The sequence below is a fragment of the Chelmon rostratus genome, chromosome 1 (assembly GCF_017976325.1).
Source record: "Chelmon rostratus isolate fCheRos1 chromosome 1, fCheRos1.pri, whole genome shotgun sequence".
In the NCBI taxonomy this organism is placed as follows: Eukaryota; Metazoa; Chordata; class Actinopteri; order Chaetodontiformes; family Chaetodontidae; genus Chelmon; species Chelmon rostratus.
The window spans coordinates 11,510,978-11,536,491 of NC_055658.1; the positions used below are offsets into that span (position 1 = coordinate 11,510,978).

Genomic DNA, 25,514 nt, shown 5'->3' on the forward strand with positions numbered 1-25,514 from the left:
AAAAATTGGTATAGGGCATTGCTAGAAATACATATTTATGTAATAAACATGCAAGATTGGTCCATGAACATCGCAAGGGGAGGGGTGTAGCAGAAAAATGGCCATAAGTTGTTAACAATTTGTCCAGTCATCATAGATGTTGGTGCATATCTTCAGGCTATGACTGGGAATAGGCTTACCAAAGCCCCACCTATTGGTGCACCATTAATTCCAATAATATGTACCTCAAAACCTAGAGGACAGAATTACTTAGTTGCTAGCAACTTAGTTGCTAGTTTAGTTCGTCCTGGGGAAAATATTAACCAAAATATAACGTGCCATACTAATTGGTGCAAACATATTTGCTCATGACTCAAGATGCCTTTGAACAATCCTGATGAAACTCACTGGAGACATCCAGCTCTATCTCCTGAACCCCACGTTTCATTCAAACCCAGTGAAGGTTGGGGAGGCAAATGGCAGGGCTTTGATTGTACTATTGTTGAAATGCTGCAGGCTTTGTGATGATGAAACAAGTGTGTGTTTGGTCTCACTACTTCTTTAAACAGAATTAAACTAGCTGAAGTGACTGTGCTCAACTTTATGAAGCCTGAAACCTGTTCATTGCTGCTCCCGGCTTTAATTTTGGCCCAGTGAGCAGCTTCCCTCTGCTGAGCACAAAAGGGCCTGAACCCGAGAATGGCTGCTTGCAGCTATATTGTTTTTCTGAGTTAGTTGGTGGTGGTATATGTGTAATTTTTGGTGACTATTTAAGGGCATTCGCTGGCTAGACTATTTCTTTCTGCTAATCATAATGAGGCAGCTTTTGCTAAAAGTATTTGTCATTTAACTAACTTTCCAAAGCAGTCACGAGACAAACGTGCCTGCGCAGCCTCGCTCTCACCCCCTGTTTTATATCTCCCACCTGATCAATGCCAGGTACAGACAACAGCACCAAAGCTTCTCTGATTGTTCACAGACAGAGGGTGTTACATGCTGTCGTGGTGCATTGTCTTTTTTCTGAAGTTATTTACTTGCTTGTTTCCCCATCGATTTCTTCTTTGTTCCTGTGTTTGTCTTGTGTGTGTTTGCTGATTGGTGTTGTGATAATTACAAGTAGGATTGTGCCGCAGGCGCCCCTGTATGCTCAGATGTCTCACACTGAGCCATTGTTCTTGTCATTGGCTGATTAAGGAAAACAACACGCATCTAGGTGTTATTTGGTACATCTGATTGTGCTGAATAAATGACACAAATGTGCGAGTTTATAATACGGATGTGTATCTCAAGCTCTGACAACCATCGAATACACGTGTAGATAAAGAGTAAAATATTTCATATATACTTGAAGAAGACAATAATTCAACACTTTCCTCCATACCTGCATTTATACAATCCATGCAGCATGCCATGCCACATGACACAATGTGGAAGAAATTCAGTTCCATATTAGATTAATAAATTGTGCAGGAGAAGCTATTCAGTGTATTCAGTCATATGTAAGTGTGTATGTATGTTCATTTTGGAAAGCTCATGTCAGTTGTTAAAAAAGACAAGCCCAAGATAAACGCTAGTCATCCTTAATGGTATGATAACTGTTCATTAATAAGGCTTTGCTGCCATATTTACATATGCATTGACTTTAGAAATCAGCGTCAACCATACCAAACTGCCAGATTGGAGCAAAGAGCAACACTTTGATATGTGTTTTGTTCCAGGTAAAGAAAAGCAATTCTGTCTCCTGCAGAGAGTGTCATGGTATGTTGCTTGGACAGCTCATCATGAAGTCATCAAGTTATGAATTATGTCATAATTTAATCAAGTTTTGCAACTTAATCATGAGTATCCAGTGTTTTTGTTGGGATTGTGTCTGGCCGAAATCCCTAACAAAGTAAAGGCATGTTAGGGAAAAGCAGAGTGAATCGTTTTATTTTTTCTTCCTCCTCTTTCAAGCAAGGGGTGGTCAACACATGATCTGAACTCTCACTGAGCTGACAAGGCTGTCAGGTACAAGAGAGGGAAACACACGCAGAGTAAAAGACATTATTAGCTGCTTAGAAAAAAAAAAGGTATGCCTGTCATATCAGGCTTTTCTGATACAGAAATGCCTGCATTGATTCAGCTGTGATTCCCGCACAGCTTTGCCGGATTCAAGCAGTTTGAATCGATGCAGCTGTATCTTAGACATTAAGCCCGGCACATCGATTCCAGTCTGTGAATCGTGACACCCTGTGTGGGTGTGCGTGTGTGTGTGTGTGAAGACGTGTCTTTGGTTTGAGTTCTCTCAAGGTTTTTGTCTATGAGAAAGCTGTGAATGTGGATTTTAAGCATAACCATGTACAAAGAAGGAAATTGCCCCGCACCTCCTGTTCCGCATTTGCTCCACATGTTTCTGTAGGTCAAGTCTAACATGAGCACTGAACTAGCAAAGCAATTTATTTGTGTGTAAGGCAAGTACTTTGTCAGCAGGACATTTTGTGATTCTCTGATTGTTGATGCAGTCATGTATGGATGTGTGCACATTTTTATTTCAAGCCTCTCTTTCTCATAGCCAAAGCTTTCAACGTGTTGCAACCCTTTTGGCAGTGTTCCTCCGTCAGCCATTTACAATATTAACCCATTCTATTGTCCACTCAGCCACTGACTCTCTGGACGAGTCGTAGAACATGTCTGGAGCAAGGATTGCTATGGGCCCCATGGGAGCTCTCCGAAGGAATGAGATGGATGACACACTTACAGTAAAGCACTGTACTCTCCCTCAGGCCAGATCTGTTAAGAATGCTTTTGCTCTAAACCATCAATACATGCACAGGTATTACACACATCAACTATAGCAGTGATGGGATTTTGTACACATGCTGAAGTTGTCTAAAATGATCATTTATTGCCTTCACATACACATCCGTTTTGCACACACACATGCACAAACACACACGCACGCATACAGGTCACTGCTATAGGTCCCACTTAACCTGACTGTTATCCCCTGGGTCTTTGCTAAGATCAGCAAACAACTGGTGACAAAAAGGGAGGACCTCTATTTAAATGTATTTCCTCATATGGAGAGGGCACACACCTCTGTTTGGCACTCTATTGATTTAAATCAATATGGACCAATCTCATCAGCACCACTGTCCTTGTCTCACTGATGTCTGTCTTGCAGAGGACTCTGGGTGTGTGATGAACTACAGGTTTCTTGGGGGAGATCCATACCTTTCGAGGTGATTGGGTTAATGTGTTCCCCTGAGCCATGATGTGTACAGCCTCTTATTTCTCCACATCATTTGTCTGCTGCATTGATTAAAGGTTCATTGAATGAGGCTGGCCGGCCATCAGATCTAAGTGCATAAGAAAGATGAAATAGGCTTGCATTTGGCTGTACATACTGCACTGAATGGCTGTGTCCATTTACGTGCATTTGGCTTGTGTAAATATATTATTATATGTTCTTCAGAGAGTTGCGTAGACCATTGATGCATGTATTTTTAATTGCCAGGCCTGTATGAGAGTTAGAGGAAGAGGCCCCTGGACAGAAGCTGAGCTAAACTCAGCCATGCTGCCCTGTCACTTAATTTGTTTCCTCTCTGACTGCCTCCCTCGCTCCCTCACCGTCTTTCTGTTTCTCTCTCTGCGTTAGTGTGAGTGGTGCTAGCTGACCTTCACTGGGATATAGCCATGATTCTAATTGCATTGATATGTCAGTGAGCTCCAATGGTTGCAGGAGAGCATAGCGATATTACCCCCAAGCACCGTAGTGGTGCCATGTGAATTTCACTTTCTTTTCACTGATGACTCACAGAGTCCAGCTGATCAGGAGGAGACAGACCAACATGTACACACAAAACTCTTTGGTGTTTCAGGATTTTCTCTGGAGCAACATGGTGCTAAGGCAATACCTACTGTACCTTTGTGTAAAGCACAATAAGCACTCAAAGCAACAGTAGAAGGAGGAAAAACATGTAGCTCCTGTGATGTGACCCATAAGTTTCTGATGGGTTGTTTTGAAGTCCGGATGTGGACTCACCGTTTTTGGCTCTCTTTTCAAATAAGTGAGGACAAAAAATCCAAAATTGTCCCTACTTAACCAGGTCACGTGTGTTTAACTGCGAACGCTATGATCAAGTCTGTGAAAGCTTTAACTTTAAAGGATCTGAAGGAAGTGCTAGGTTTGCATAAACAGTATCACAACATGCTCGTCTGCGTCCTCTCTTTTCTCTGCTGCTCTTTGCTCACTTGCAGGCGTCCCACCTTAGTTTTAAGTTATCTGATCATTTTATCTTGATGGTATTTATCTAATATAACCCTGCATTACTCCGTCTTGGCCTGATGCTTTGCCTGTCTCTTAATTTCAATTCTGACATGGGTTGATTTGATCTAATTTTTTTTTTTTCTGCCAACTGGTGGGTGGGTGTATACACACACACACGCTCGTGCCCACAGGCTTCTGCATGTCTGTCATGTTTATTCACCAAATATTATATCTGAAATCAAGTGGAAGTGCAAAATTAGCATATTGCAAATTTCAGATAAACAGTTTCAGATAAAATATCAGCAGGTCTGGCTGTAGTCCACATAAATGGTGTCATGTTAACGTAACCTAACCCTTATTTTTATATACAATTGATGTTGAATTCCATCACCATGCAATGATATTTTCATGTCATTTTTCCTTTTAATTTAATTCTAAAAACAATGATTCTGCTTTCTCTTAAAAAGCTTTTTGATAATTGTTGTACTCAACTACTACTTGTTCAATACTCAATATCTGGGCTTATTTATAATACTTATTATATTAATAATAATAACCATTTCAAGTGTTATTAACTCTGAGTCGAATGTAATTAAGGGGAAAAAAATCCACTCAATCTCAAACAGTTTCCTAAATATAAGAGCTAGGATTTGAAAATAAGGGACATTTTGTGGCGCCTCTCCCCGGGGTGTCCTGCCACCCTTACCGCCGTCCACATTTCCCTCACACGTAGACATATACGTATTTGACAAAAAGCACGAGTTTAACCAATGCTCTTAATTAAATGTGGGTGAACCTCCTATAATTTGGGAAGAACCATGCACAAAATCTTTGCCTTTTTGGCAGGTACAGGTCACTCTCTTCTTCTTCTTCTTCTTCTTCTTCTTTTTCTTCTTCTTTTTCTTCTTCTTCTTCTTCTTCTTCTTCTTTTATTGGCAGGTGCCATTTGAGTGAATGGCTCCTTATCACTAGATGTTACAGCTAGTGTTCTACATACTGTCACCTGCTGTACCAGAATTTTTTTTTTTTTTTTAATGTTATAAGTACAGGAGATTTCTGGGTATTTAAGCGGAAAATTAATCTCAGCTTTGCTTTAATATGTTTATTGTATGTTGGTACATTCATATTTCTGACAGAGGTTGCCAAAATGCTATCCTACCTGCCTGGCCACTTTCGTAATACACCAAAGAGAAACCAAGCCAGTGAAAAACATGTGACCTTGATGTCATTCTCCATATATTTGGTTTAGCTGAATCAAATTAAATCAATCACTGGTGACATTTGTGCTATTTTCTATGATGCTAACACACTGTTTGCCCTTTGCTGACTAAAGCTCCACTAAATGCAAATGTTATGGATATGCTGAAATTCTTCTCACAATAGATTAAATATCTAGATAAATTAATGCTTAATGCTGAATTTGGATATTTTGTACCCTGGTGGAGGCTGTTATGGGCAAAGTGATGGAGAAACTCACACTGTAATGTAATGTGATTGCAAGTTTGACTCTGGATCACTTTGTTGTCAGAAGCTAGAGTATCTCCACTCATTTTGCTGCATCTCTTTTTACTGTGCTTTTTTGCTGACTTTTTGAAATAAGACACAAGGTCCATTTTGCTGTTAGAAGGAAATGGGGAACCAACCATCTCCTCTATCTGGTGGTTTGTGTGATTCCCGAAGAAGAGATGAGCTTGAAGGACAGCTCAGGGGTGAGAGTTGCAGTACCAATAAGGGAAAAAAGAATTGTAAGTTCCAGACAGTGAGGGAGAAAAAGGAAGCAAATGAGATAAAGGAGGCAGGAAGAAGTGTGCAGTTGTTTGAAAGAGAGAGCCAAACCAGTGTTGATGGAGACAGGCTGGTTACCAGATGGGTTTTGTCAGAGAGAGAGGGGAACAGAGCGAGGGAAATGGTTAAGTGATGGAGGCTGATGTGGCTGTCTGTAATGCGATATGGCAGATGCGATTTTATTTTTAGGACACAAGGCCCCAGAACGATAGGTTTTATAGGGTTTTGAGTGGGTTGATCTTTTTAAATATTCAACTTCAATGAAATATGGAGCATGACTCCAGGCTGTTTGGAATTCATAAGTCTGTTTGGCAGGACTGGCCCTGCATATTGAGAGCCGTCAGAGTCGGCCTGAGTGTTAAACACAAGCGCTCAGCTGGCAGTAGAAACAATGGCAAAAAAAAAAAAAAAAAAAAGCAGCCTACCTCAGAGGAACTACAAAAGAGACAAAGGATGGAATACTCCACTGGACTCTTAAACATTTAATCACCTTTTGATGTCATGACGGGTGGTTGTATCTTGTGTTGCATTATGGGTGTGAAGTAATAAACACTAGCAACAAAAAGCTGCTGCTAAACAATCACTCGTATGTTGGCTCATCATTAAAAAATGTCCAATTCTATTTTGTTTTGATGCGAGTTTCAGGATCGATTCTAAAGGGATCTGTTTTTTCATAGCTTACATCGAGAAATATTTTCGGCAAAATGCTTTTATTTCATAAAACAGACAAGTCAAACTTCTTAAAATTAAGTATTGTCTAAATACAAGCAACAGTACAAGACATTTGCCGAAATAGAACAGCCTAAAACTGATCCAATTCTGTATTCAAATCAGCAGCCAATCAAAGAATATGGAAACAAGATTAAGAATCCAATTAGACATTCAGTTCCAGCCTTTGGCATGTCAAAGTTTTGGGTGCTAAGGACACATTATAGTCATTACCAAAGCTGTGTTGAGGGTCAGTACCAAGTACCACTTCAAGAAACTATAATATATGCAAATAAATTAATTTTAAGTTATTGGTTATATCTCCTGCCTGTGCACACCAGCAATGTAATAACCTGAATTCCACTTAACTTTAAATTCTTACTAATATGTAACCTTAACCTGAATTTTGCTCAGAAATTACTTCAAGCAATCAAGCACAAACTCTTTTTAATTGCAAAGGCATTTATTCGAAGTACGAGGGTTGAAAATGTCTTATGAATACAGACCAGCTATGCAGGTTATCAACTATGCTCTCCATAATCCACTGCAGTCCGTGTGTGCACAACACAGCGGAGTCTATTGGCTGTGCTCCACATCTATCATACAAACTTCTCCTCAGTCAACCAGTTCATTAATCCATGTTACCGACTGATTGGAGGCTAACAGAGAAATGTGTGCTTCTGTCTGTTCGTCTGTCTGCGGACGCATTTGCGAGTGCGTCTCAGCTTCGTGTCTGGAGGCGTGTGAAGGATCAATATTTTACTCTCACAGTGTGACAGGTGTACACTGCTGGAGAAAGCTGCTGATAGAAACCCTTAGTTAGTGTGAAGCCACCGAGGGGAAATACATATGCATTAGACCACGACTGCCGGGGATATTTACCAGCAGTAACCACACAAACAACAACAGGTAGCAGAGCCTGAAACCAAGACATGTTTAATTCATGAGGCAGCAGAGTACACTGGCTGTACACCTGTATCAGTGCAATAGCCAGAGCTTATTAGACTGTGTATATGTGGTCGCGTGTGTGTTTGCTTCAACATAGTGATGTGTGTCTCTCAGGGTGTCTTGCTGTGTTTGTGTCTGATGTCTGCTTTTGTGAACGTATGAGTGTGTGCGGGAGACTGAGAGAAAGAGAAGAGAGACCCCAGGAAGTGATGCTGTCCCTGTATGAGGAAACATTCTCAGTCCATTACCCTGCATGTAGATATAATTAGAGTAAAGCAGGAGTAAGAGCCCGGGCTGCTACAACCATCTGCCAGGTGTATTTCCTCTTTGTAATACAAGCGGAGAGATTTGTTTATATTGTAAAGAATCATACTTCTTTTTTTTTTTGCATGTTTACGCCCATTTATTACAGATTGTATATTTGTATTCTTGCTGACCATGGCCTAAAGTACAGCAGGTTTTTAGATGTATGAATACATTTAACTACTTGCAGAGATGTAACACTTGCTTGAAATGGCTAATTTACTACACTAAGCATCATGTTGTTGTTTTCTCCTTCAGACTTGTGGCAGTGCAGTTGAAAGCGAGAAAAGTCATTATTTTTGGAAGATGCTATGTCTTAACTGGTACCAAATATTAATTTAGCTGTTATTTATTTTCCCCTGAAGCAGAGTGCAGTAGTGTGATTATGTCTTGTTTATATATGGTAAACGTAGTAGCTGTTACACTATAATGACAATACAGTGATTGCTTGCTGTGACATTGGATATGTGTGCGTTTATTTTACCAGCGATGCTCAAACCTTCAATTATGCATAATTTTGTGTCTATATTGAGTTTATTGAGGGGCTGTCTGTCAAATAGTCACCTCCTGAAAAGGCTACACCAATGAATTTGTCACAATAACAATGTTTTTGATGCCTTGGAGAACGTCACATCACTAGCATTTGACAGTGTGAGAGGTGGTTTATGGGGTCCATAAAAAAAAGAAGCTTTGTGTTGTTTATTTTAGTTGCATTCTCAATAGAGCATTGTGTGCAGTGTGAGCCAGTAGTGTGTGTAGGCTAGCAGCACTAGTGGCGGGGAACCAGGCTCACTTTTGAGGCATTGTTAGACGCACCAAGGCGTGCTAACGCAATGTCATGCTTGGCTGCAGCTCACAGTGACTGGGGTTCACACTGAGGGGCAGAAGACTTGAGGGACCTCGAGCTCAGCCCTTTCATATCCTCCACGTCGCCCTTTTTGGTTTTAAGCAGCATACCACCCCTGACACCCCTGCCCACTCCCTGCTCACTTTGTCATGTACGCTCAATTTTAATATGACTCAATGATGTCTGCCTAAGCATGGCATGGCATGAGAGGTGTTGACATGTCTTTATGAGTGTGACCCTTGTGTACACGTTTGTACATGTGCAAAGACCTTTGCCATGTCCAGTACTATTTATTTTGATGTTTACTATGGATTTGTTAATCGGTGATTCATAGAGGGTGACCTATAAATGTCAAAGAACTGCCCCCATTCTCTCTTCTGAAGTCCACTTCTTATCCAGGCTCCACCTACTGTGTTCATAGATTACTTCCGAGGTTGTTGTTTTTTATTCATAATAAACACATGCATTTTTTCATCCATTGATGGATTAATTGCTGTAATATGGAAGAGGAGACAAGAAGACGGGGGAGTCAGATCAGAACTCAACAAAGGAAAACACTTTGATATGCATTTGAGCAGGACAGGCTTCGGTTACCTATAACAGTCCTGGTTTTCACATTATCCTCAGGGATTGTTAAAGTGCTCTTTCAACAATCCATTCCCATACCTGCTCTATTTTCTCTTCTTCTGTGTCCGCATTGCTCCCTCGCTTTTTTGTTATCTACTCTTTTAGTCGAGTCCAAATCACAATCATTGCCTCCAATCATGCCACTGTCTTGAGGCTGTTTATTCTGCCCATCTTGTCATCTTCTCCCTCATCATCCCATTTCTTCCACTGCTGTCCTCCTTCCACTCTCCTTTCATTGCTTGTTGCCTCTCTCGTTTTTAATCCCGTCTGCTGTTTTTCTATGTGGCAGAGAAGCTAGACAGACAGCTCGGCACACACACACACACACACACACACACACACACACACACACACACACACACACACACACAGTCAACTACGACAAACAAGCAAGGGACAAACCTTCAAAGACTGGTGTGTTGCCAGGTAATGATCTTTAATTACAGCCAGCCTAATGCACACAGGCCAGCTAACAAGCTGTCTGCTGGCTCACCGGGGGACATTGGGGTATCACACACATTTATGACACCACACATTTCCAACCCTTAAATGTGTCTTTCCTTTTCTGCATTGACAAACACAAACTTTATAAATCATACTTTTTCACAGCGCACTTTCACACTCACATAGACAAACTCATGATGTCGTTTTTGCATATGTTGTGTGAGCTCAGTGGCAATGTCCATTAGAGGAGAGGAGGATTGTTTGTTGTTTGTACTTCTTGAAACCCATGTTCCTTCTACGAGGAGTTTTTTTTCTCCTATTGCACCTGTTTTCAATCAATAATTCTATTCTGAAGCAAATAAATGACAAATACAGTCTGTCAGAGCTTGTCCAATCATAGATAAATGTAGTCATCAAGCCTTTTCATCTAATGGAGCTACGGTATAATTTTCCCTCTTTATTGGAAAGTGCTGGACAGACTATGATGAAGGGGTACTTTATCAGAAGGATGCTTAGCTTATGTTGGAAAAGACTTATACCAGCCACATGTACTTGAACTAAAGGGATAAATTCAGGAACATATTTGTATATTTTCATTCATCATGTACAGTGCAGTCATAGTGAATGTAGTTTTACACCTCTGGTTAGTACTCTTAATATAGGATTTAGAAAATACATGACAATGAGTCGATGAATTAATTAGTTGATTTACAGTAAATTCATCTGCAGCTACTTTGGTAATCTGTTGATTAACTCTTTTTTTAAGCAAAACAGCCAATCTTCTTTTGGTTTCAATGTATGATATCAGGATTTGCTGCTTTTGTTTTGCTGGTTACTTTTTTGTTTGTTTGGTGTTTCTGACTGTTGGCCACCCTGGGTTCTGGGATTTCGTAAGTGGCATTTTTCACCAAATTCTTACAGTTTTTTGACAAATAATTGACATTGAAAATATAAGTTGCAGCCACACTCCCATGGAAAGACCAGATCAGACTCTTAATGCAATCATTCTTGGAACCAATTGCTGAAGATGTAATTTAAGGACCACAACTACGCCCCTGGAAATTTGTGTTAGAGATTTGGAACTTTTTATGCCATTTTATGGACTAAAGGATTCACCTGAACAAATCAGCTATAATTTAGTCAATAACTAACGTAATCATTAAGTGCATTCCATGTTGAAAAATGTTGGGTTTTGCACAAAATTTAATTTCATGTGTTCTGTATATGTGACCTGATCCTTGTGCAGTAACCTGACCCCTGATGTTCCCCTTGTAGATGCAAAAAAAAAAAAAAACAGGGCAAATAGTCATCATTCGACAGAACATACAGAAAACTGCCAACCCAGCTAGCTGTGCCGCGATTTATGGCGCATGTGTTTGATCTTGCTAACTTTAGCTTGTTGTGCCAGTCACTCTGCAGAGGGAAAAAGTCACTTCACTGTGTACATTTTTGTGAGTCTGCATGACTGCTCTCTTAAAGTGATCAAATACTGCAAACTTCATAAGAGTGGAGCGAAGGGGAGGGAGTGAGAGATGAGAGGAAATGCTCATCTGCATCTGTATTTGAAGTGGCAAATGCAAATGGACCAAATGATCTGACAAGAGGAAATGTGAATTCCTCTCTGCAGCTCTTTGCAGATAGAAAAAAAACACTCTTTTTTTTTTCTATTGGACAGGCCCTTTTACATTCCAACAAAATGCCGCTCTATCAGACATTTAATAAACCACCAGGGTTCCATCTTGAAATTCCTGATGATATTTTCAAACTGTTCAGAGCAGTGATTAGTTTTACCTTGCAAGGCAGCTGGATTTCATGCCAGGATCAATCTTGCCAGGCTTCAAGGTATGTGCTTGTGGCCAAACCAGCCAAGCAGCCACAGGCGTGGTTTAGATGTGATGGCAGCAAAAGAGGTGACTGTTCATTCGAGAACAACAATGGCAGCGCCTAAAGAGGATGGCGTAGATCCTGCTATAGCATCAGTTACATCAGGGCTGGAGAATGTTTCTTCACTGAAAGAAGAGCAAAGAACACCACTGAAAGCTTTTCTGACTGGAAAAGACGTTTTCGCTCTCTTTGTGCGACTGTCTTCAGCAAGAGTTTGATTTACCAACTGGTTCTGCTGGTAGCGCTCTCCAGCTACATCACATGGTTCGTTGATCTCATTGGTTGAAGTTAGCCGGTGATAGACGGCATAGACAGATGGTTCATCCAATCAAATGCCAAGTATTTTTTGAAAGTGCCTGCCCTTTTCCAAACAGTTTCCAACGACGACTTCCCAGATGGTTCTCTGCAACAAACCATCTGGCACGCCAGGTTACGATTAGTCTGTTTTGTTTGAGATTTCGCTTGTCTTCTGCCGCAAAAGAACCAGTGTCAGTAGCTGGTTAAAATGCTGTGGGCTGTGGGACTTCAAAGTTAAAAGGCACATTTTTCAGCGAAGCTTGAGACCAAGAAGAGACACAACAAGCTCAGTCTGCCAGCCCTTTTATCATTGTTTTTCAACTGTTTTCTTTTCCAATCTGCCTTCCAGCAAAGTAAAGGACAGCAGCAGACTGAGGACTGTGATAGACTTGTAGTTTAGCAGAATCGTATTGTGTTCATGCTCTACAGACATTGGAAAATACCAATCTCCAAGCTCTCTCATGCGCTGACTGTTCTCCAATCTCTTAACAGCTCTTCATGTAGATGAGTTCATCGTCAACGGCAATAATGACAGGCAGTGTAGCTTAATACTCCGAAAGAAAAAGGCAGGCATCCACTTCTGCAGTCCAGACCTACTGAGGCTCCCTTCCTTAGCCTGCCTGCCTAATAACTTCTCAAAAACTTCAGAGCAGCATTGGGGAGGGGGGAGAGAGATGAGTAAAAGCTCATCTGCATCAGTCGAAGCAGCAAATATAAGTGGAGCAAATGGTCTTATATGAGGAAATGTGAGCTCCTTTCTGTTGCTATTTGCAGATGGAATAAAGGAATACTTCTCACAGTCTTTTCTAATATTGGACAGTTTTCCAGTGAACCGCTATCACATCAAGGTGCAAAGATTAACTGCTACATATTGGAAAATCAATACAAGAGTGTAAGATGTTAAACGATGCGTAGATCCAAACCCAAATTCTATACAAAAACTTGTCAAAAATTGACTGGGTTGTATCAGTGGTGGTAAAAAATGTCCACCAACACCTTAAAATCTTTATTGGAAAAGGAGTTTGTGCTTCAACAATGGGATTCTCAGTGGAGTGCTAAAACCGAAGTCCAGTGAGCATATTCCAAAAAACATAAAAGGTAGCATATCCCAAGTTATCAAGTCAACAAGGACAAAATATTTACATTTCACTTGTTTATTTGGCTTACATCACATGATGTTGGAGCATTTGTGAAATGTGAGTATTTTGTATCACCAGCTTAACTCTCTTCAGAATACAGCATACTACAAGAATAATAAATCGGAAACAGGAGCAGTCAACCTGAGGCAAGTAAACAACAAAGCTAGCAATACCAACTAACGCTATTTGCCCCTAACTCCTCTCGGTCAAAGGCAATAACTGAAGCTATTTTATTTACAAGGACATGCACCCATTTAGTGTTGTTCGAAGTGCTGGATTTAGATGGATGACAATGACCCTCAAATGGAAGTAAACAATACCCAGTTGCCAACACTGAAGTGAAAAATGTGTCCTTCTCTGGGACTGTCCAGCCTTTTGCCCTTTTTAATCACTGCTTATTGTTAAAGGGAACTCAACCGCTCTTGTACATCCTCTGTTTACAGATCTTGGGTAGCACTACAGCTACGTGAAGGCGTAAAGCCTTTTGTGGCTCCACAGGGCACAGTGCCAAATCTAATAAATTGTCTCAAGTGATGTCACTTGAGTCGGTGTCAGTTGGGGCTGAAGACTACAAGTTTGAAAATGACAAAAATTTGTAGGTTGAGTTTACAGACCTCTGTAGCTTGTTCTTCATCTCTGTTTGAGACTAACAGCTCGAGGCTACATTGTCCACTAGATCAGCAGAGCAAAAGAACAAATCTGAATCTCCGACCGAACTGCCGGTTGCATTGTGGGTAATGTAATCAGCCGGCTTTGGCAAGAAAGAGGAATGCTTAGAATCAAAGAGATGATATCTGTGTTTCTGCCGCATCGTTTTTTGTTTTGTTTTATTGTTGTTGTTTGTTTGTTGTTTTTTTGACTGTCCATTACGAGTCCAACAATGTTATAAGAGTGCAAAGCTAAATTGGTGGAGCATTCTTTTCACGATCAACGAGGTGGCAGTTGCTATAGTTTTTAAACAGCTTTTGGTACCTAGTACTTGAAATCAAAAGTGAGAAAATGTTTGAAAAGTGTGAATTATGTTTGCAACTGAGAATCAAGTCTAAGCAGACTTGAAATATATTGACTTTAAGTGTATCTGCGTTTTCTACATCAGGTTGCTCATCACGTACATAAATCTGTATCAAATTGGCTTAGAGGGATAAATGCACACTCCTACAATCACAGCATGTGTTCAATAAAAGACAACGGTTTTGTATTCGAACTCCACTCGTTCTCCTCCAAAACCAGTGTCAGTTCTTGGTGAAAGGAGTACAGCCTGTGAGATGAGACGTGTTTTACATCTCTCAGACGTGTTTTACAGCTTAGATGAAGGCATACGTTGAGAAGCTAGCGAGGCTTCAAAGGAAGGGGCAGCTAGGTGTCACAGGCGGGCAGAGTGAGAAGAAACTGAACTTGCCAGCACTTTGATCATGTTCACTGCTAAAGGCCAGGGCTCTGTTAGGAAGAAAAGAAATGCGCTTTTGGATAAGAGTTCTTATTAAAGTGTTTTTTTTTATCTATTTTTGAAGTGCAAATTTATGTATTGATGCAGTATTTTATATTTCTCACCATATTTCACCACCATATATGTTCTAATATGTAATCAGAGCAGGCAATAGTTAAATGATAAATTCTGAAATAAATGTCAATTCAAAAAATGTTGCTTTTTATCATTTGATAATTCCTGCTTGCATGTTCTCTTTCTTTCTTTCCGGGAAGACAGAAATGACATCAGTTTAAAATTTCAACACAAGTGTAAACAAGATGTTAAAATGCTAACAGCTGAAGATACAAATGATCGTTTTTTCACCTTCAGCGCTGAATCTCTGATTGTGTTATTTGTAAAGGAAATGCGCGTTTGTGGGGCATTTGCCCTGATCGACTAGCAAGAAACAGACATGGCGGATAGATGACAGGTTTTTAGAGGGAGGAGGAGTGGGACAGGACAGGATGTGGAGTGTGGTGCAAGAGGACCGACAGCAGGGAATAATTGTCATCTTTTACAACTGAGACTACAACAACAGGAAGAGAGAGCAGAAAGGGTGAGATAATGAGAGGAGACTTGGATTTTCAGCTGTGGTAAATGTTCAGTCACAGCAGCAAGGCAACACACTCTACTCATTTCATCCTTTTAAAATCCCCCACTGCCTCTTGTTTGCCTAACGAGTTTTTGTGAGAGTGTGTGTGCGCGCGCGCGTGTGTGTGTGTGTGAGATCGTTGGCTTTCTTTGCTTAATTTTGCAGTCGGTTCCTTCTTGTCTGCTCTCTTTCCTCCTTTTATCCTTATTTATTTGTCAGAGGTTGTGTTCAGGGACGTTCCTTGTCATTCGTCAGCGCGGCCCATAAAACACACTGTCATGACTGACTGGCCACGCTCCAAACTCATTACCGATTGGCTGACAGAGCGGGTCGCTCTGTTCTGCTCTGCTGTGTTTGACTCCTGTTTGCCAGACATTTAATGCTCAGGAAACTTTAAATGCGGTGGTGTCTTTCCTCGCGCCACTCCTCTCAGCCTCTTGCTCAAGGTCACATGAATATGGATTTACCCTCTCCTTCCAGCGCACACATACTGATGATGAAGTCTAAGATCTACTCACAGGGATTATAATTCAGAACGTAGGTCTGATCTGGGCCGTCGCTCTGTTCCACTGTCTGTCTGGGTGTATGTTTTAAGTCAGAAACGGGAGGGGAGGGTGGGAGGCTGAAAAGAGGAGAATGGCGGAAATAAGAAAGATGAAGAGGACTACCGCAGGAGCCATGAGCTGAGATGAAGAGTGGAGGAAGGAGAATGGATGATAATGGTGGAATCAGGGGCGGTGGAGCTGGCTGCGAGGGTGTCATGTAAGAGAAAAGGGAAAGAGACTGGAAGATTGGAAAAGGGCGATGTACAGTGTTATTGAGTTCCTGTTGCGGTTGATCAGCCATATCCATTTCATCATATTGAGCTTGCTGCATGCCACAGTCTGCTGCAGAAGATTTGTCCTCATCAGTGTTTGTATACACTGTGTGTGCTTCTATGCTGTGTGTCTGTGTGTGTATTCATCCAGACTAAAATTGAGTACACTGAGCTCATGTGTATATATGTATGTTTGTTTTGTTTTGCATGTGCATGTGCATGTAGTTATTAAAGTATGTCTGATGATTTCATTGTGATGTCATTTGCGGCAGAATGACTGATGTATGACTGATTGTATTCACTTGCTTGCTTTTTTTTAAACCTTTCTCCTTCTGTCTTTCTTGCTTTTGTAATTTAACCTGTAACGTGAATTACCCTTTGCTTCCATTTGTTTAACAAGTCAGTCGCACATCAGTTTCTCCTCATTGTCCTCCCTCATTCTCACAGTTGTGCTCACTGCTTTGTTTCTGTTTTCCACTCACAGAAAACAACAAGGCACCTTTACAAAGGTCTCGCTCTCGGCAGAATATAAATGTGGGTTCAGCGGTGGTGAAAGCTCCCCCTGCCAAGGAGGCCCATAACGAGACTGAGGGCCATCCGTCTGCAGCCCGGTCCAAGGCCGCTGTGTGTTCGGAGTCGGGCCGCCGGTACAGGAACCCCCCGGGTCACAGCTGCTGGCTGGACCGAGAGAGGGTGGTGGAGAGAGAGATGGTTAAACCGACTGAGAAACAGATGGAGGTAGATGCAGAGCCTCCATCTGCGGTCAGCAGCTGTAGCACCAATGGAGAGTCGGATGTAGAGGCTCTCCTGGCCAAACTCAGGGCCTTGTGAGGTTTGTTTTCACATTAGCACATTATTTCTGAAATGGCATACTGTGCACATCTCAACGTACTCTGAATGTGACCTAAATGATTTTCCAATTTTCTAAGCAAGAAAATTTACTTATTAAGACACATTAAAGACTTGTCAAGTGTTAACATTAAATGAGGAAACAAATCCATTTTTGAGGCTTTGTTAAAAAAAAAAAAATTGTAAAAGTAAATTGTAAACTCTTAACGCTTGATGGTACAGACATAAAACCCCTTCTCTAAAAGAAACTTCAGGCAGTCAGAACGCAGATAGCTAGTCACGCTTTGGTCAGAGATAGACCCCAGAGGTTATAGACTCATTAACCAAAGTCATGATTCATTGGACGAACTTAGAAAACATATCAATTTCATACAGAAGGATTCAAAAGCAAAAATACAGCCAAAAACTTCATTCAGCAGAGTCTCTGCCGGATACTGTAAAGTGCACTACCAGAAGAGTTTATCTATCATTTATATCCCTGACCATGGGGATGCAACATAATTATTTCTCTGAAAGTAAAAGATGAAATGTTGCTCAGCACTTTCTTTGTAATGCAGAATTATTCAATATTAGATATAAATTGTATCACATTTCCTTTCCTATCGGCATCTCCTTTCATTTCGCCGACTGTAGCATTTATTCAACATTATATCACATTATTACCTTTATTTTAGTTTTTAATTACACATTAGATATTTTCATGTGTGTCATTAGTCACATACAAGTACTTTTGGTAGTTATGTCTTTTTCATTCCTTGTGGGGTGACAGAGTGTCTTTTATATTCAAAGCTTTGATGTAATGTTTGTCTTTTCTATTAAAATGTTATCTCTGTTCAATAAAACTATAAATATATACACAAAGGATCAATACATACGAGCTATGCCCTATGATTGTACTATCACAGGTTATAACAGTAATTAGGTGTCATTTGACAAGTTGATTTTGGTTCTACTGGACTGTTTTGTCCATGTGTCATTGCTAGTGAGAACATTTACACACAGTGAGAAGAAGTCTGCAACATTTTCCACAATGTGACCCAAAAACAAGTTTTCAGTATTCCATCGACAAGTGAACCATAATCGATGCTGATTTTCCTCCAATATTCCTACTGAAATCACTCATATCTTCAGCATATTTGTTGTATCTTTACTCTTTATCACGTTTATAGACCCATTTACAATAAAATAAAGCAAACAAGTGTTTTGTTGTCTTTTTCACACATCACATAAGTTTTAAACAAGACTGACTTTTTGTTTGTTTTTGTTCTCAGTGTTGCTTTTAGTCATCATACTTAAATATTACCAAGTTCATGAAAAGCAGCTCATATCCTCTCTATCCTAAAATAATTCATTGATCAAGAGGAGACAAAATCATCTGAACACCATCAGAAATGTATTATTAAAATATATTTATTACAATTACAAGCATATGCAACCTAACAGAGGGCTGCATACTAGTTAGCAACAGTGCACACAGCTGTAAACTGGCTAAAAACTGACACTTTGGTGGAGGCAACATGAGACAGTCAGCACAGGTCCAAAGCACTCAGATCTTCTGTCCCCAGATTCTCCCAAGTCATGATTTAGTCTAGTGTCCACAATATTTTCTGAACCGCTGCACATATCTGTGGTGGCAATCAGTGACTTTTCTTACGATTCATGAATGATGCTCATACAACCTTACATAATCATGTATGCACTTAAGAAAAATCAGGATTTATCAAAGTTGTGCATCTGCATTGTTGTCTAAATAAAAGTCACACCTGACTCAAAAAAAAAACTCTTATCACTGACTCTTACTAATTAAACAAGGGAAGTAAAAAGCACTGAGCTGAACATTTGCCTCCTTTAAAACATAAATCACTTGTACACTGCACAGTAGATAAAGGCCAAAAAGTCCCATGTAATCTGGACACAGACAGAGTTGAGAGTTGCTGGGAGACAGCGAGAGAGATCTGCCGATCAGTTAACCCACGATCTGACAAGGTCTGCTTGCTGTAGCCTGTCAGCTGCTGAATATCTGCAGCAGTGGGAGAGACACAACTGTCCCCATCTGGAGCAGAGCCAGAGACAAACACCTCTCTGGTGATGCACAGCAGTTTGGTGGAGCAGAGCAGTTGCTGCTGCTCCTGCAGTGATTCAGCTTTAGCTGGCTGCAGTGGGCTTTTGGTGTTTCATGGTCCTCCAAGAGGATGTAACAGCAGTCACCTTCTCCAGTATGTCAGCTTTTTGTAAAACCACTGCTTCTGCTTCAGAGGGGAGTTCATTTCTTTTTTCCCCCCAATGCCACAGAGAATTACCTCCATTTCTATGTCGCTGAAGTTCTTTTTTTATGTTTCTGCTTCCCGAATGTTATTTTCATCTAGGAGATTATGTGTGTGGGTGTTCTCCTTTGCCTAATATGGCATTTCTGAGGATGTGCCATGATGTAAATACAAGATAATTAATGTGCTGTTAACATGCTCCTGATTTACAACTGATTCAGATTCATACCAAGAAAACACAGGTGTCAACAAATGTTTAGAAATTCAGTCTTTAGTCTGTCTTAAATTTCTGCAGAATTGTGCATCATGTTGCCATTTACAACTTTGCTACGTGTGTGCGCGTGTGTGTGTGTGTGTGTGCGCATGTGCATGTCAGGTAAGAACACTCTGTCTAATCGTTAATAAATATGATTATCTGGAACACGTTTTGTCCACATCAGGAGTGAGAACCTGGAGCTGCATACACATTGACAATAAATTTGCTTTAATTGCCTGCATGCTTTCAAGATCTGAAAAATGATTACATTTTGTTATAGCATCTGTGCGGGCCAACTCCTTTTCAAAGGAAAGCAGGAAAATGACCAGCAAAACTCAAAGACACAACAAATTGAGAGGAGAAGGAGAGCATAAGGAGGGTAGGATCTTGTTATGCTGAGGGAGCCTTCATTACTCACAGGCCTGTGTTCCAGCCATGAGGTTTATCTATGGGCCTAATAAAGTGGAGCAAAACATATTGTGTAGCAGATTGCAATCTGGGCTTCTTTGATTGGAGATGAAGTTAAAAATGTGTCTGAGGATTTGTAGAGGAAGGGGGGGAAAGTACAAAGCAGATCAACAGATTTGTCACTATTTCTTTTACCCAAGAGTCAAAGAGTGAGCACGCCGCTGTATTTAGAGCATCATGTCCGCATCATACTGTGGAATTTAATGCTGCTAATATTTCCATTTCAGATTGTTTTGTGGAGGGATGCTGCCGTCCATCCCCGTTCATTTTGGTGTAAATGCGATTTCTGCCTGGATTATGCTGATTTAACAATCCAGAGAGTATGATGTCCATACACTGTGTTGACAGAGACTACGCAGTGAAAGCAGCAAGTCAGCAGCTACAGCTCTCTACAGCTACAGCAGCCGCCGTACTGTGTGATCGCCAGTGTTTTGGCAGCGTTCACGGTAGTGAGGTGTGTAACACTGAAGCAAATAGATTTGAAGCCTAAAAAGATGCTCTAGGTCATGGTGAAGCGAGTGAAACACGAGCTGCCACATGGTCTCTGTAGACTGCTTTTTTGATTACAATTAAGACACATCTGTTCCCTCAGATGTGCGAGAGACGGACAACCGAAAAACTACATTTTAGAGAGGTTATGTGTGATATTTCTGGATTCTGTATATCCTCCTGGAATGTCAGCTGTTTGTCTGACGGCTGCTCCCACCCAAGATACAATCACACAGCTCTCATTTTTCCATGTGTCTGAGTGATCGACTCCTCATTGTCTGTACATTTAGGTTCTACAAGAAAGATGATTGTAATGGCTCTGCTCATCAATGCAGAAATCCTTGAGCTGTTCCCAAAACTGCTCTCAGCTGCTAATAAATTGCAGCGCTGAGAGAGACAGAGTTTGTGTCTTTACCACAACCAAAACAACAGATTTTTTTTTTTCCCCCCTCCTCTCTTCTGAACTGTGCACCACAGAGCATCGCCGTGTGGCAGAACCTGACTAATCATTGTGCAGCCAGAGCCGAGTCACCTTGCTGTTGGGCTCAGATCCAGGAGGAGACGGCTATGGTGGTAAACCAACACCCTAATAGTGTCACCCTGGGACAAGTCAGGCTCTCATTGTTCTTTCCAGTTTATAGATCAAGCCGAACTGGTCTTAGATGAAATGTTCATGTCTGCGCAAAGTGCTTATGCAGTGTTTGCGGTCAAACACTTGCTTAAATCAACGATAGATGCTTCCCACTTTCTTTATTATTCCTCCCTCATTCCCGTCTACCAGTTTCTCTCTCAGCACTGTGTTGCCCTCTCCTTTCTTTACGGGGGCTACCTCCATCTGTCACTGCAGGTGTGTTTTTGTGTGTATTTCTTTGATCGCTGTTGCATTACACTAGTGTATTTTTTTTTTCTTTGCCCTCTTTCAGTTCTTTGTCTTTGTTGTGCTGTCTCACAGAGATGTTTGTTGATGTCAAAGACAGAAAACACATCCCTTGTCGCTTTTCAAACAAATTGCACGTATTTTGCAGTCATGCAAAATCTCACAATAGATATCAAATATGTGCTATCTGTCGCCATGCGCTGATTGATTCCCTATTTACTCCCTCTCCAAACAGCTGAGTGGTATCCTGCGGTCTGAACTTTCCGCATGTTCATTCACTGCAGTCACAACAAATTAGTAAGGTTTGGTTTGCTGCTGTTTTTGTCAGTGGCAGCTGATCTTTATTGAATGTTTTTTTGAGAGTTTAGTAAGTTGGCTTGCAGGAGTGGAGACAAACTTTAACCCAGCATGAGCTTGAAAAAAAGACTATAAATAGTGGAGAAGTTTAACAACTAGAGTCATTAATATTGTAGCATGAAGCCCGTCACTTTAGTTTGATCAAATAAAATTATGATGACATAGTCGGTGTTGAAATAATATAGGAGGGTAACATTAAAAATGACACTGAAAGGTGAGGAATATATATATTTGAGAATTCTATTCATCTGAAATAATTCTACAGCTGAAACTGTCAAATGCTCGTTAAAGAAATATGTGGCTGTGATTGGAGACGTACTAAATGGCTTAATTATAGCTGACTGTCGTCGGTCAAATTTATCTTATTTTAATTTGTTATGTTAGTTGGAAAATGTGTGTTGCAGTCCAAGAGAAAGACTGTGGTGTGTTTGCCTTGTAGATTCCCTAAGGGCTACGGCACTGAGCAGAGTGACAACTGTGAAAACACTCGGTACAGTTGTGCTTTGTTGGCAGCAACAGAAGTGAGCACATCTGGCTTTGATCACCATTGTGATGGTGGTGCAGAGAGTGACAGGGCAAGCAGAGCGATGGAGGCAGATTCTCAGGGGAATCATTATCCCGTTTAATAAGTCTAATGAGAGAAAAGGTGTTGCACCTCAGCTAACTGCTGTCCTTGTTTAAAACACAGGCACACACAACAGATACGCATGTGCTTATACAAGGTTTCAGTAAAATCAGGCACATTGTGTACCACAGATGTAAATAAATAAGTAAAACATCCGCACCAACGTGCTGTGCTTTCACAACCCTCAACTAATGAAGACACTGTCAGCACTCAAAACATGAGCAGTGTCTCAAGGCGTTGTTGAAATGTGCTCCTAAATGTAGCCTGATATTAAATGTCAAACTCTGATTCATTTTAAAATCACAGCAATCACACGGGCTGGACCTCTGGAGCGAGTCAAGCTGGACTAAGCCCATAACTCAGCGATCATTAACTGGCGGCCGCATCCGGCCCACCAAAGCTAAGAAGCTGTAGCATATTAATGAATCCGGAAAACATGCACATTTAACGTTACTCACCGGTGGAAGAGGCCCAGTCCCTCCTGAGAGTGCTTGTCAGTTATGTTTCCAACCCCTGGCAACTAGCCAAATAGGCCATAATTAATAGTTCACTCGTTCTACAGAATTATTATTATTATTGTTCTCCAGCTCCATTCTCTCTGCTCCTTGGACCACCACCAAAATTTGCTATCAGCTCAGAAATCACTCGTACTGAATGCGTCTCGTTTTCTCCAGGACTCAATTTCTACAACTCGGAGTAACTGCTGAGCTTGAGCAGTTGAGCTTGATTAATTGTAAAATATTATCTTATCATTGCCACTTGTTCTGGATTTCCGACCTTGAATAGAAATAAGATGCAGACCGTTGAGTAATAAAAGGTGGGCGACTTGAAAACTTCATTGCAGGTGATGCCACCGGCAGATTTCAAACTAATGGAAAACATGTAAAGTAGCAGGAATGTTCTGCTAGTAGTAAAATACTGCCACTTCCTTAACTGTTAGGTGGCGATTGGGTTAGGGTCTGTATGCTAACTGTCTTCGCAATAGAAACAAAGCAGCCCTGGGTGAAGAGCTAGGAGATGTGAGACATAACATTCATCTACGCTTGCTGAACAATCAAGGCTTCCAGAGTGTAGCCACCCATGAGCATATTTTGGAAAGGGGCATGCGGGCTGGAAGAGGAGGTGACTTGTCCCCATGTTTTGCCTCCAGTTCCTGTGTCAGCTTGGCGCCGGTCCCGGTTCGCCACAACACGGAGGCTTCATCCTCAAATGGCAGAGTCTCTCGTTACAAGTGTGCCAAAGAACAGGGATGGCTTCAGGGACGGAAGTCAGCTTCGCTGTCACAAGCACATTCTTCAGGAGATTACAGGCGTCTGGCAACGTGAGGCTGGCGCGTCAGGACAACCTGACCATCTCTGATAAATCTGAGCGCTCATTGTCATTCATCTGATATTCAGTATCGTCACTATTTTATGTTATCTTGAAGCAAGTAGCCGTATGAAAAATTATGAGAGTTTAACTAAAGTTCATCTATATTAGAATTGAATTAAAATACATTAGATCTAACAAATAAGTACATTTAGATCATTGCTCTGATCAAACATTTATCGTCAACTTCAGCACTTTTCAAGACTTACCACAGGAAATAAAGCTCAAAATACCAAACTTGATAAATATTTGTTGTTAAAAACCAGATACGTTCCTGTTTAAACCTCAAAGTAGTGGTTGGTGCTGCTCTGTAAAATAGATCTTTCCATCCTTGTTACTTGACATCCTCGTCTTTCTTGTGCAGAATAACTGTTTTTGTTTTTTTGGCCACAGCCTTGAAATTGGATTTCAACATCTCAGTCAGGGTCTCATGTCCGAGTCAATCGATCATGCACAATATATACTTCTTCATCGTCTGAGACATTTAGTGAAGAAACGGGCCTGTTGCTGGGGATTAATTCCTTGCTTGTGCACATTTGTGTTGACATAACTCCACAGCTTAACAAAAACAAGCAGTTCTCCATGTGTGGGTACAACAGGGGGTCAGACACCATGTGCCGACTGCTGCCAGATTGAGTGCTGTGGTAAACTGCCAACAACTGTGGCCTGGTACTCAGCCCCAGTTCACTTCCCCCAGCCCACTGCAGCAGGCTCCCAAATAAGATAAGACAACTGAGTATCTTCAAATTAGAGCTCTGGCATTAACCTCTGTGCTCACTCATGCACCTGCTGTGTGTTGAGGCTGTTTTTAACAGGAACGGTGAGAGAAGTCTCCAGCAGCAGCGGACAGCGGGAGCAGTAACTTGTCGGAGAAGCTCCGGTCGACAGGTAAATGGTGTGGGGATTTTGGCTTATTGAACTTTGTGACATAGTTGGTGAGCATGCAGGTAGGCAAGCCAGGGGCTGTGCAAATCATCTGGAGCGCACTGACACAGGATGTTGGCAAGGAAATGGGGGGAAAAGAAAAAGCTTTTCCGGAGCAGCTTCTCAAGCTAAACAGCCACTATAGTCACCTCCACGACTTCAAACCTTGGCTACCCAATCACATGCATCTGTTTTCTGGGTCGCAGCATTTGCAGACATCTGGCCAAAAAAATAAAATGGAGAGAAACAAAAAAAAAAAAAAAAAAAAATCACAGCTCTCACCTACTGGCCCCAGAGTTCAGTGCTTTCCCCAGTGGCATTTTTCAAACTCCCAATTCACAGCTCAGTTCAATACAAGGCGGGCTTCTGTTCACGCTCACCTCCACACACTTCACTTAATGTTGCCTCGCAACACAACGGACTAAACCGCTGATTTCCAAACACACTTGCAAACCATCCAAACAATACTTTTTAAAAGAGCTCCACTGTTTGACGCTTGCAGTCGCAGTTGCTATTATGTTTGGACGACATCATCCCAAAACAGAAATATCTTTCGCTGCATTGAACATAACAATAGAGACATGTAATAATCATATCGCCCCAGTGGATTGTCGTCAAAATCACATGATCTTTGCGTGCTGTGTGCGGCAGAGCGTGCACGAGTAGCCACAGTTGCGTGTCGGCTGCTTACAGACTTGTGAGAACAGCACAGTTTCTTTAAATATTAACAACCCCCCCATCGAGCTTGTAACTTAAATTCACTCTCCTGCACTGATGAGTTCTTCAGTTACCTCACCTGTTGCAGCCTTTATGTCAATAAAAGCTCTCCTTTATACAGGAGGAGACCCCGCTCTCTGTATGAGCCCATGATCAATAAAGCTCATAAGTCTTTTCCTCCAGCTGAGTGAGCTTCTGCTCCCGACCCGCCGAGAATCACTGAGCGTCACACA

The 25,514-nt window shown here is 41.2% G+C and overlaps 1 protein-coding gene across 5 annotated transcripts in view; it reads left to right on the forward strand.

The window, feature by feature from the left end:
• The window catches only part of LOC121609513 (protein diaphanous homolog 3-like), a 171,653-nt gene extending 154,480 nt beyond the window's left edge, over positions 1 to 17,173 (forward strand). For all 5 annotated transcript variants that reach the window (XM_041941199.1, XM_041941508.1, XM_041941274.1 and 2 more), the window contains one exon: positions 16,572 to 17,173. In XM_041941199.1, the coding sequence (XP_041797133.1) occupies positions 16,572 to 16,918 (347 nt within the window). In that variant the 3' untranslated portion in view covers positions 16,919 to 17,173. The remainder of the gene's footprint in view (positions 1 to 16,571) is intronic.
• The last annotated feature ends 8,341 nt before the right edge of the window (positions 17,174 to 25,514 follow it).